This window comes from Solanum verrucosum, unplaced genomic scaffold, assembly GCF_900185275.1.
Source record: "Solanum verrucosum unplaced genomic scaffold, falcon-dt-bn FXZP01000526.1, whole genome shotgun sequence".
Classification (NCBI taxonomy): domain Eukaryota; kingdom Viridiplantae; phylum Streptophyta; class Magnoliopsida; order Solanales; family Solanaceae; genus Solanum; species Solanum verrucosum.
The window spans coordinates 132484-146227 of record NW_026020386.1 but is presented as its reverse complement, the minus strand read 5'-3'; the positions used below and the strand labels follow the sequence as shown (position 1 = coordinate 146227).

The 13744-nt window shown below is 37.2% G+C and overlaps 2 protein-coding genes across 2 annotated transcripts in view; both read right to left on the bottom strand.

The window, feature by feature from the left end:
- LOC125839130 (cytochrome P450 CYP72A219-like) overlaps positions 1-13744 on the bottom strand; it is a 96642-nt gene that overhangs the window by 22539 nt on the left and 60359 nt on the right. The gene's annotated exons all lie outside the window — the stretch shown is intronic.
- On the bottom strand, positions 9853-11820 carry LOC125839127 (uncharacterized). The gene has a single exon (XM_049518095.1). The coding sequence runs from the start codon at positions 11818-11820 to the stop codon at positions 9853-9855; it is 1968 nt and encodes a 655-aa protein (XP_049374052.1).

Genomic DNA, 13744 nt, shown 5'->3' with positions numbered 1-13744 from the left:
AAAAATATAAAAAGACTTTGCAAGATTCCAAAACTATCATTAAAATAAATAAACTTTTAAAATAGAATAGTATATCTTTATAAACTTTTGGTCAAATAAATGAGACCCAACATAAGTAAAATATTGATATTATTATTAAACATTTATCAAATAAGAAAATATGTTATTCATTTTAAAAGTGAGACATCCACAAGTTCGTTTGTCTTTTATTTTTTGTAATTTAGTTTATTTGCTTTATAATTAAGATGGGTACGTTTGCGTAAGTTAAAGAAATAAACGATTGCGTGATATAATTTTAAAAGGGAAAATGCTTGATATAGTACCCCTTAACTTACTGTTATACAAATGACTCACATATATTCCTACCGCTACAAAAGAAGCTCACATATATCTAACGAAAGTGAAAAAATTAGTTTTAAATTTATATTTTTGACTCTTAATTTCAAAAAATAATGACGTAGGGGTGTTCAAGGTATATTTTAATTTTTTTCATACATAAATTATTTTTTGACTTCTTTGATTATCATTATTTGAGTTTCTTATTCTTATTTTATTTTCTTCTTTCATTTTTTAGTGTAAAGAAAAAAATTTAAAATGAATATTTTTGTGGCTATATTATAATTAAAAATTTGGCTATATTGTAATTTAGTTTTTGTATTTATAAAAAATATTGGGACATCTCTAATAATTTTTACAAGAAAATTAGTGAAACATAAATAAATTTGACCACCAAAATAATAAATTTAATTTTTTTCCTTAAAACAAAAATTTTAAAAAAAATATGTGTGAGGAGGATCAAATATGATCAAATATACCCTATATGAATTATACATATAATTAAAAAATTATATTAAAATTAATTTTTTTTTCACTTTCATTAGAGGAAAAGGGTATATGTGGGTCATTTATATAATAGTAGGGTATATATGAGCCACTTACATAACGAGGGGCATATCGACTTCAAATGACAAAGTTGAGGGGTATATCAGACCTTTTTCCCTTTTTAAAATACCTAGTAAAAAATATTTAAAAAATTATATTTCTTACCTACACATATATTTAATTTGTAAAATATAAAGTTTATCCACATGTCCATCTAAAAAAGGTTTATTTAGTTTTTATTGTTAACTAAAGTTTGTTTAATTAAACATAACGCATGAAATTGTATTATAATTATGTTATAACAAACAAATGCATTTATGCAATTAGTCTATTTTTCTGGTAATAACTAGGTTGTGTTATTGGTTACTTGCATCACTTGACTTCTTGTGTGGGTATTTGTCAATCAACTGATCAATGATTGGGTATTTGCTAAGTCATTTTAGTCCATAAAAAAATTGAGCTAATGTGTTACTCTAATTGGTTAATGAGAAATTTTGTCGATATTTTTTATTTGATATGTTATCTATTGTCATAATAAAGAAAAATAACATTTTATTAGATACTAAAAAATTCTAAAAAGTAGCAATTAAAATTCATTAAGAATTGGACGGATTGAATTATAACCTACATTTAACTCATTTGTTAGGGAAAAAAAGTAGAAAATATAATTGAAGAAGAAGATGACCTTGAGGAGTGAAGAATCATTGTCCTTAAAGAGATATTGCTTATATACATATTGGAAAAAAATACAAGCAATTCTTATCTGAATACAACAAAGCCCTTTCTCATGCTACTTTGAGAGATTCATTATATTTATAGAATTGAAAATATGACTTTTCATAATAGTCATGTTCTTTCATGAACATATGTATATGTTGAATTTAAGACTTTTATATATTACTGTAGACAATAAAATTCACGTCGAGAAAACAATAATCAAGAACGGAAAATTATAGCAACAATCGTATTTATTATTTCAAAGTGCGAGTGTTACAATTTCTATGATCCCTCTGAATTCGCCTTTTCAAATATGATTCAAGGGCTTTAAAGCTTGTTCTTGAATCTTGGATGAATTTGAACTTTGAACTTTATCTTGATCTTGACTTTTGCTTGAATTCAAGGGCTTCGAGCTTGTTCTTGAACATGATAGTCTTGATCTTGAGCGTTCTTGAACTTGAATGCTTGAATTCTTAAACTTGTAGCTTTATAGAGAATTTTATGGCGTTTATACCACGGATTTTCTCTAGCTTCTTGTTTAGAATTTTCTGTCTTCTTTTTGAATTATGAAGACCCTATTTATAGTTTTAGAATAGAGGAGTTGTGATTGGAACATGATTCCCTTCGGCCAATCAGATTTAAGTGACATGACATATGGGCTTTATGGAGCGGGCTTGTCATCTTTGACACATGTCATGATCCTATTGGCTTCTTGTTTGACTTGGCATGCCACTTCATTTGCCCACGTGGCACCAAAAAATGGGCCTCCAGGAAAATATGACATTGGACTTAGCAAATTGGGCTCAATCTACTGTAGCCCAAATCAATTAATTTTGACTTTAATTAAATCCATATTTATTGGACTTGAATAATTAACCCAATTATATTAATCAATAATTTATTTGGACTAATATATTTATGAATTTAATATAATTCGAATCATTTTATAAATTTATATTTAATAAATTTTAAATGATTACAAATGCCCCCTGCTTCAAGTCTTGTCGAGATATTTTATCTTTTAAAGACTAGGCTTGAAGCATTAACCGGTTGCTAAATTGATCTTGAGTCAAATAAAATAAACTAATCCATGCAATTTATTTATTTAACATTTCACCGATTGCTTGGAAGATTTCAATCAATATTAAAAGTATATATATACATATTTTACTGCCAAAACTTTAGGCATATACTTCAGATGGTCTTTTGGACGGAGGGAGCTAATATAAGGGCCCACATTTTAATTTTCCTTTTTTTTTTTTTTTTAATATAGGATTAATTGTGATAGAGCCACCGTTTCATGTCTTCAAATTTGTCAAGGATTAGGCAACAAATTATTTCAACGCCACCAACCTTTCCTAGTTTTATTCGAAGTGACCAATCGCCTTAGTTAAAAAAATGAATTATAATTGAACTAGGAATTATAATCCTACTCAATTTCATACTCATATATATATATATTTTATTATCTTTGTCAGAAAAAGAATTGTAATTGAACTAGGAATTGTAATCCTACTCAATTTCAATATTTATATACATGTTTTATTGCCCTAGCCAAAAAGGAATTGTAACTAAACTAGGAGAATGATGTTATTCCCACCATATGACATCTATAAATAGACACATTATCTCCACAATTTTATCTTCAATTACAGATTGTGAGCTACGAGCCTATGACGAAAGAGGCATAATTCAAGGTAATCTCCCTCTCTTTTTCTGATTTTCGTCACTTTTTCTACAGCTTGACATGTCTGTCGTAGAAAATTCATATCTCATTGTAGAAAAATCAAAATCATGAACGATTTGATTTTCTAGAAACTAGACTTTTCGATCTCTAACATATCCAAAATTCAGAATTTAATACCTTCAGAATCTTTTTAGATGATATTTTGAAGTTAGCTCTAGATTCTGTCATGCTAAAAATTTCAGAGTTGTGCACCTTTACTAAAACTCTGATGTCTTGATGTAGGAACGACGAAATCACAAGCAGCTTGATTATTTCGAATCTAGACACAAAGGTCTACAATATATCCAAAATTCAAGATTTAATACCTTCAGAATCTTTCTAGATGATTTTTTTTTTTGAAGTTAACTTTAATTTCGGTCATGCTGAAAATTTCAGACTTTGGGCTTTACTAGAATACTGTGTTTAACGTCCCCGCATTGAAAAAAAATACTACTCTCAAGGCGTTACAAGGTCCCGAATACTTAACCAAGCTTGAGGCTTTACTAGAATACTGTGTTTAACGTCCCCGCCTTGAAAAAAAATACTACTCTCAAGGCGTTACAAGGTCCCGAATACTTAAACAACTTGAGGCTTTACTAGAATACTGTGTTTAACGTCCCCGCCTTGAAAAAAAATACTACTCTCAAGGCGTTACCATGTCCCGAATACTTAACCAACTTGAGGCTTTACTAAAAATACTGTGTTTAACGTCCCCGCCTTGAAAAAAAATACTACTCTCAAGGCGTTACCATGTCCCGAATACTTAACCATAAGGTGCGACGGGATGTGTTTAACGTCCCCGCATTGAAGATCACTTACTTGAGGCTTTATAAGATCTTTTTAAGGATAAATCCGCAAAAAGGCCAGCTTAAGGTGCAAAGGGACAAATTTTGTCCACCTTAAGGCATGGAAATTTAAAGATCCTTTTAAGGATAAACCCGGAGAAAGGCCAGCTTAAGGTGCAAAGGGACAAATCTTGTCCACCTTAAGGCATGGCAGTTTTTTTTGTTACTCCTGGCCCGCAAGAGTATAAACTGTGCACGGCATACCAAAAATAATCCATCTAAGGATAAATTCGTGAAAAGGCCAGCTTAAGGTGCAAAGGGATAAATCTCGTCCACCTTAAGGCATAGAAATTTAATGATCCATTCAAGGATAAATAACTTAAGGTGCAAGAAAAATTTGTCCATCTTAAGGCATGGAAATTCAAAGATCCACTTAAGGATAAATCCGCGAAAAGGCTAGCTTAAGGTGCAAAGGGACAAATTTGTCCACCTTACGGCATGGAAATTCAACGACGTGCACATTTGGAGGATTTGGAGACTTCTACTTACATACTTGAAGTCCTACTTGCACACTTAGAGGATTCGATACTTGAACTTGTATACTTAGAGGATTCAAATACTTCAACTTGTAAACTCGAAGAATATAAAGACTTCAACTTGCATACTTGGCTAAATGGAAAGAAACTTCAAGCATGTTGTTAAAGAAACTCATATTTTATAAGGGTTTGCCCTTATCTATTGACCAATCATTACTTCGTACAAGTCTAAAGTATGATGAGACAAAAGATAAAACTGAATACTTATTGCTTTGACTGACATGTGACAGATCAAGTGGGAACATGTGGTTTTTTGACACTTATGCAACTGAACTTAGGATATATTCTAAGCGCCTACGTACCTCAGTAAAGAGGATCAAGTCACAACGTAGTTCTGGGGGATTGAGTGATTTTTTTTTCTATTTTTTTTTTGGTTGTGCCGTACACAGTTTATACTCTTGCTAGCCAGGAGTGACATGCAGTTTAGGCTCGTACCTTAAGGAGCGTCATCTTACTTCAAGGGTAGTACCTCTTTAGGAATTTTGCATTAATAGGACCAATCTTAATGCCATCTGCATCAATAAGCACCATGTGAATATGCTTCTTATACTACATACGGTCCATCCCATTTTGAGGTAAATTTGCCCCCAGACTTGTGCGAAGTAATGATGGGTCTTCTTACAGCGAGAAGTTGGTCTCCAACTTGAAAACACCTCAAGCGAACTTTCTTATTGAAAGCACGAGATAAACGAGCTTGATAACATTCAAGGTTTTGTTGGGCTTCTAGCCTCTTTTCGTCAAGTGCTTCTAACTCAGCAAGACGCAGTCGAGCATTTTCTTCTTCAGTGAGCCCTTCTTGAATAGCAAGTCTTAAGGAGGGTATTTGACGCTCGAATGGCAGGACTGCTTCAACTCCGAAAGCAAGTGAATATGGTGTTGCTTGAGTTGGTGTGCGGTATGTTGTCCTATATGCCCACAAAGCTTCTTCCATTCTTTCATGCCAATCCCTTTTGGACTTAGAGACAACTTTCTTCAGGAGGTTGCATAGAGTCTTATTGAATGCTTCGGCAAGACCATTGGAGGCAGCATGATACATAGAAGATTTACGCTGCTTGAAACCAAAGAGATCACAAATTTTGTTCATTAACTTGTTATCAAATGTCTTGCCATTGTCTGTTATTATGTAGCGAGGGATGCCGAAGCGATAGATGATATTCACTCGGATAAAATTTGCAACATTCTCTTTCTTCACTTCTTTAAGAGCGATAGCTTCAGCCCATTTTGAGAAGTAATCTGTTGCAGCCAAGATGTACAAGTGTCCACCAGAAGATTTTGGTAGTGGTCCCACAACATCCAATACCCAGGCGTCAAATGGCCAAGATGCGATAGTTGGGTGCAATACTTCAGGCGGTTGATGTATGAAATTTGCATGAAATTGACAAGCATCGCACCTCCGAGTATAATCTAAGCAATCCTTCACCATGGTTGGCCAATAATACCCCATTCTTTTTATGTGAAAGTGGAGTTTCGGTCCAGATTGATGTGATCCACATACTCCTGAGTGTGCTTCTTGCAGAGCTTGAATTGCCTCTTCCTCTCCTAAACATCGTAATAGTACACCCTCAAATGATCTTCTATATAATGTGTAACACCCCGTATTCGAAACAGACGAAAATGCAGATTTTGAGAAGTTGCAGGTGCAACTTACGGTCACCATCCACGGACCGTAGGACAGACCACGGCCCGTGCTGGTGGTCCGTGGTTCGCCACTGCAACCCCTCCCCAGCCAGCTCAGAAAATTGGCTAAGTCCCGACTCACGGACAGACCCACGGTCCGTAGATCAGACCACGGTCCGTGGTCTGTGTCCGTGGATCGAGACTTCCCTTAACAGCCTCTGACACAAACTACGGTCGACCAGCACGGACCGTCATTCAATCCACGGTCCGTAGGTCTGACCGTAGATCGAAGGTTAGCAGCCAATTAGCTGAAAATTCTGATGGGTCAACTTCAGATGGTCATAACTCTTAGCACAAAATGAATTATGTGTCCCATGACCTATGGTTAGATAGATAATTGAATTATATTTCCAATGCCACCGAGTTTGATAAATTTCAACATCCGAGTAAAAAGTTATGCCCGTTTTAGTGAAGCCCTGTCGGGCAAACTCGACCTACGGACCCAATCGACGGACCGTCGATTGATTGACGGACCGTCAGTCAGGTCCGTCAGTCACTCCGACAGCAGCTAATTTAAGGGTCCTTTGGTCTTTTCCTATTTCGTTTAACCCCTAAGATACGTTGTTTAAACCCTAAATCATGAGGTTTTAATTAGTTTAAGCCTAGAAACATAACTAGAACTTACCTAAGTCAAATCATTAATCAAACTTAGAAAATTAGAAGCAAGAGAGGAGAAAAAGGTCAAGAACCCTAGTTCAAGAACGCAGCGAGGTTTCTTCAGTTCCAGCCCCGAAATCAAAGGATTTCTCCATGGAATTCGTCACCAGGTATGTGGGATTTCACTAGTGGGTTCCTTTCGCCCATTAGGTCCCTAGAATTCAGTCAGATTCTTGATTCCATGATTATGAACAGACCTAGGGTTTCTAGAATTTGAACAGATCATCATGAATTAGTTATTTAAATGTTACAAATCAGATTATCATGTTATTGCTCAGTTTATCGCATGAATTTCAGAACCCTAGCTATGTATTTCTTTAGTTCTTGAATTACACATGCTAGGTCAGATATTTCAGTATTCAGTTTTACATGCCTCAGTTTATGAATGCATCATTATCAGATTAATTGTTGCATTCTCAGTTTGCATGTTCAGTTTCGAGCTATCCAGTATTTACAGAAATTCAGTCATAACCAGTTAACCACTTAATTCATTGGGAGTAGCATAATACCGAGTTGGACTAGGGTTTCAGCGTACCCATATAGTCCCAGAACTACGAGCCACGTAGGTGTAAGTCCCCTCTGTGGGCAACATCAGTTTAGTGATCACGCCAGCATGCCTCTATACCTCTGGCAGGGTATATTGGGTCCTCTCGATGGGGCGTATACATCGGACTCCACATTTAGCTCATGTGGTTTTATGTCGGTTATTAGTAGCTCCCACAGTTCAGTCAGACTCTATTGCATTGACCACATTTACAGTTCATTCAGTATTCAGTCAGCATGTTATAAATTGGTCATTGCATTCAGTTAGCTCAGTATTCAGTATCTATATCATGTTCAGATTATTTCATTGCTTTATTGCTTTGTTCAGTTATATGTTTTTTTCAGCTTTACTCTATCCTGCATGCTCAGTACCTTTCAAGTACTGACGCATACGTGTGCTACATCTTCTCGTGATGTAGGTTCAGGTTCTCAGCATCCAGATCACGCTTAGATCGATTCCCGATCTTCAGTTCAGCAGAATCAGTTGGTGAGTCCTCATTCTTCGGGGACAATAGTCATGAGTTTCTTTTCAGTGTTTTAGTCTTTAGTTTCAGTTTTGCTAGACTTAGCTGGGGCCTGTCCCAGCATTTCTAGTCAGTTTAGAGGCTTATTTCAGACATAGTTAGATTCAGCTTAGTATTTGAGTTTGATATTTCTTTTGTATTAAACTCTCAGATTTGATATATTCAGTTATAGTATATGGGTATTCCCCATCTTTTTAGATTTATTTATGAATTAGCTTCCGCATCAGTTTATTATCTTTAGTATGCTCATGATCATGTCAGCAGGGTTAGCTTGGGATCACTTGTGGTCCTAGGTCCCGTGTCCGCGTCTTGGGGGTAGCTCGGGGCGTGACATAATGTGTCCTTATAGTAAAGGAAGCGAGGTGCACGACGACGAATATCAGTCTTTCTCCTTGGATTTTCCGGAAGTATCCCATAACACATGTAGTCAATAATGGGTTGTCTCCAATCTTCCTTTACGGCTTCAGAAACAGCAACGAGATGCTCAAGCTCATTTTCTATATATTCTTCCTCATTTGGTGGTGGTACTATCCATCTTTGACAAATAGTAACTTGTGTTTGATCAGGAAGGGTTAGAGTTGAAGCCAGGGCAGCCAATGCATCAGCTTTCTTATTTTCCGTTCTACGCACACGTTGAAGGGTTACATCTCCAAGCCATCCTATCAAATTTTGGGCATAGCCATGATAAGGATGCAATTCGGGCTTCTTCACCTCATAACTCCCCAAGAGTTGGTTGATCACCAACTGAGAGTCACCAAAGACTTGTAAGTGTAATTGCTTCATGTCGACGACCATCTCAAGTCCAAGTATCAATGCTTGGTATTCAGTGACATTATGAGAGCAACATTGCTTCAAAGTAAAGGAGAATGGTAGAATCTCTTCTTGCGAAGTGATGAACACTACGCCAGCGCCAGCTCCGCCATGATGTGCAGCCCATCAAAGTACATTTTCCAAGGAGGTTGAATTTCAATAGACATCGCATCTTCATCAGGAAGATCATCAGTTAAATCCCAATCATCGGGTATTGGATGGTCTGCCAAGAAATCCGCTAATGCTTGTCCCTTCATAGCTTTCTGAGGGATGTACACAATCTCAAACTGTTGGAATTGGAGGTACCATCTTGCTAGTCGGTCACTAAGGACAGGTTTTGACATAACAAACTTGATGGGATTTGCTTTAGAAATGAGGCGGACAACATGCGCTTGAAAATAATGCTTCATCTTTTGAATTGAGAAGACAAGTGCCAAGCACAACTTTTTAATTGGCGAATAGTTCAGCTCATTCGGTGTCATCGTTCTACTTAAGTAATAAAGAGCGTTTTCCTTACCTTCACTATTCTCTTGAGCTAGTAGGGCTCCTACAGACCTTTCTTGTACCGCAATGTAGAGTATCAATGGCTTTCCAGGTATAGGGGCTGCCAAAACTGGAGGTTTCGCTAGATACGATTTGATACTTTTAAAGGCATCGCTACATGTTTGATCCCAATTAAAAGGAGCACCTTTCTTCATGAGATGACCGAATGGTTGGCATCTTCCCGCTAGATTTGAGATGAATCTCCCCAAGTAGGCTAACTTTCCTTGGAGACTTTTTAACTCATGAATATTTCGAGGCTCAGGCATTTTCGATATTGCATCAACTTTGGCTTGATCAATTTCAATTCCTCGATGTCTCACAATAAAGCCAAGGAACTTGCCAGAAGTAACTTCGAAGGCACATTTCAATGGATTCATCCTTAGTTGATATCTTCAGAGCAACTCAAACACCATTCTTAAGTCTTTCAAATGATCACCCCTCCTTCTCGACTTCACCACCAAGTCATCAACATAACATTTAACATTTTTATGGAGCAAGTCATCAAATATATTTTGCATAGCCCTTTGATATGTGGCACCAGCATTCTTTAAACCAAATGGCATCACTTTGTAGCAATAAATACCCTTAGGTGTGCGAAATGCGGTGAGTTCTTCATCCTTTGGAACCATGCGGATTTGATTATAGCCAGAAGAACCGTCCATGAATGACATCGCCTCATAACCAGTGGTGGCATCAATCATCAGCTCCGGAATGGGATGAGGAAACTCATATTTAGGGCATGCATTATTAAGATCTCTAAAGTTAACACAAACTCGAATTTGACCATTCTTCTTCCTCACAGGAACAATACTTGAAATCCATGTAGGATATTTGACCTCAAGAATAAAGTCTGCCTCAATGAGTTTGTTAACTTCATTTTCTATCAATGGAATCAAGTCTGGCCTAAAGTGTCTTTGAGTTTGCTTAACAGGACGAGAACCATTTTTAACTGCCAACTGATGGACCGCTACTTTAGGATTCAATCCAGGCATTTCTTTATAACTCCAAGCGAAGACATCCCTATATTCTTTAAGTTTATTCATATAAGCGGCTTCTTCATCAACTTCTAGAAAGGCACTCAAGTAAGTCGGCCTTGGGTCTTCATCAGTGCCAAGGTTAACTTTTTTCAAAGGATCTATTATGGTCTTTACTCCTTCTTCAAGTTCTGGTGGAGCATCTCTAGCATCTTCCTCTTCTAACGAATCATTGTCATTGACAGATATATGACAACACCAGACAACATCTTCTAACTCTTCATCAATCTTCATTTGAGGCAAAGAATCATACTCATTTTGGATTGTAACATGATTTGAGGAGCCTACACTTTCTTCATCTTCCTCGCGCTCCTTGGTGTAAACCACAGTGTGAGCCTTTGCCTTGAGTTCTTCTTTACATGAAACCACAAGTTCCACCCGCCGCCTCATTCTAGAAGGAATCAAACTTTTGAAATCCTTTCGAATCAAATGTGAAACAGGCGTTGTAACTTTTAAATAACTTCTCATATTCTTGTTTTTCTTCAATAGACCTAACCTCTCAAACACAGAGGTTCTTGCAGGCGATTCTCCAAGTCGATCAAAGACGGAAGGCTTTTTGTTGGGAGTAGCGACATCATCTTCAAAAGTTATATGGTTATTGCTTACCCTTCTTATGGAAATGCGAATTGGCAGCGGTTGGCTATAGCCTAGGCCTTCAGGTGCTTGCCTAGTTGTATCTTCTGATGGAAGTTTCCCTAACATTGATGGCTCATTAGGGTTGTACCCAGCCTTCACAAATAACTTGTAAGCATTGGGATCAAAACCTTCTCTTGTGCAAATTGTGGGGAGTGTCATATCTCGCACTTGATTTTGAGCAATTGACTTTCCTTGCAGCTTCGGAGGCAAGTTTATTGCATCGATCCGTCTTATAGGAAAAGTTAACCCTCTCAATGCATTTTCTTGAAGGTTAGATGATTGATCTTCTTCTTTCTTCACTTTTGGAACATAGCGAAGCCCAGAAGTCAGGCTTTTCTTCGAAGACATGATCTTCCCTTCATTAAGATTGAGACAATGTTCTTTAGTGTCAATTTTTACCTTTTCAACAGCTACATCAATTCTTTTGCTTTTGACCTTATCGGACATGATTGGTTTTACATCATTAGACTTGGACCCTTTAACAACGTAACTTTTCAAATAGAATTTCGCATCGGCAAAGTGTGTCTCAACTTCGGTGAAAGAGTTATCATCTGCAACTATCTTCCTTTCAATTCCGCCTTCAAGATATTTCAAACATTGATAGTAAGAAGATGAGACAATTTTATTCTCATGTACCCAAGGCCTGCCAAGTAATATATTGTATGACGTCTTTGCGTCGATCACATGCATCCATGCGCTTGATCACAAATCTTCCATGTGGATCTCTAATTTAATAGAGCCTATGGACCTCTGCCCCCCTTGATTAAATCCTTGTATCAATAGACGACTTTCACTAAGTTCTCCAGTTGTGATGCCAAGCTCTTTCAATGTGTGGATAGGCAAAATGTTGACTCCAGATCCTTTATCTATTAAGATTCTATTAAGATTCTATTTATCTTCTTCTCTAGCACATGACCCACCATATACAAAGGACGATTGTGTAGTGTTTCACCAAACAGGAGATCATTATCTGTAAATGTGATTTTTGTATCACATGCATGTACTTCATGGGAAGAAGGTTTAATAGGTTTTTCAGAAGGTGAGGGAGTCATCATTGACGAGATTTCCCTTGTTGCCTTTTCATCATCACTAGGAGACACTTTTGGTGAGGATTCACTCGTTGTTCCCTCTCTGTCAGTAGAAGGCACCTTCGTTGTTTCTGCTTTATCAGCATTGAAACATGATGCCTCGACATTGTCTTGAGTAGACTTTATGTCAAACAAACTTGGTAAGAATTCCTCTAGAGTCACAGGACGTCGGGTTTTTTGGTAGTAATGCATTTCTACCTTTGCCCTCTTTGGACGTTGGATTGATTTCTGCTTCTCCAATTTCTTCACCATTTTCCTTCTAATTGGTTGCTCGGAGGATTCTTTTCGTTAGCTTGACTTGTTGCGTCTTCGCCTAGTCACAAGAATCCAGCCTTCATCACTATTTATATCATCTTGAGATTTATCTTGCTCCAATAACTCTTCTTCATATTTTTCAGAGATATATATTTGGATCGGATCGAGCGAGCCAAACGTGATAGAGATCTGGTTAGAACTAGCCTTCTCATCATCAAGGACAATTTTCTTTTCGTTAACCAATCGCATCACTCTATCCTTGAAGACAAAACATTTTTTGAGAGGATGGCTCACAAGTCTATGATACTTGCAATAATTTGGGTCATCAGCTTTTCCAGCTTTATCGGATCGCTTCATCTCTGGCAAGTCAATGAGCTTTAACTCGAGCAACTCATCAAAAATCTCAGAAACGTCAGAATCCAAGAAGGGATATTTTTTTCCTTGCATCTCCCTTAGTGTCGACTTTTGATTTGAACGTGCTTGGAAAGCCGTTCTCACATTTTGCTTCATGCCCTCATTCGTAGTGATCTTCGCAGGCGACGCATTAACATTCATGGATTCTTTATTGTCATTTCTAGGCACAAATTTACTCCATCTCTTGGGTTCCTGCTTGTCGCTTCCTTTGCGAGGGTCTCGGATATAAGTCATATCTTTTCCAGCAGAGGACATGCTTAACTCCATATCATGAGCGCGAGTAGCTAGATCTTCGAAGGATTTTGGTTTTATTCCTTGTAAGATGTAAAGAAGCTCCCAGTGCACTCCTTGAATACACATTTCAATTGCAGAAGCTTCACTAAGCCTGTCCTTGCAATTTAGGCTCGCGTTCCTCCATCGATTTATGAAATCTATAACCGGTTCATCCTTCCTTTGGCGAGTATTTGTGAGTTCTACCATGCTCACAGTACGCCTCGTGCTATAGAATCGATTGAGAAACTCGTGCTCTAGTTGCTCCCAACTATCAATAGAATTAGGCTCAAGACCTGTGTACCAATCAAAGGCATTTCCTTTTAGAGACCGAACAAACTGCTTGACAAGATAGTCTCCATATGTTCCAGCATTATTACATGTCTCCACAAAGTGTGCAAGATGTTGCTTCAGATTTCCTCTACCCTCAAATTGTTGAAATTTGGGAGGTTGATAACCAGCAGGCATTTTTAAGTTATCAATTCTTGCAGTGTATGGCTTGGCATACATATGAGAAGACTTGGTGGAGACTTCATACTTATCTTTGATAGTGCCTTCAAATGAACTCCTTCAAGCGATCGAGTGGG

What these genes read in the sequence shown, in the direction of transcription:
- LOC125839127 (XM_049518095.1), bottom strand. Translation starts at nt 11,820, where the DNA reads ATGCATGTGATCGACGCAAAGACGTCATACAATATATTACTTGGCAGG.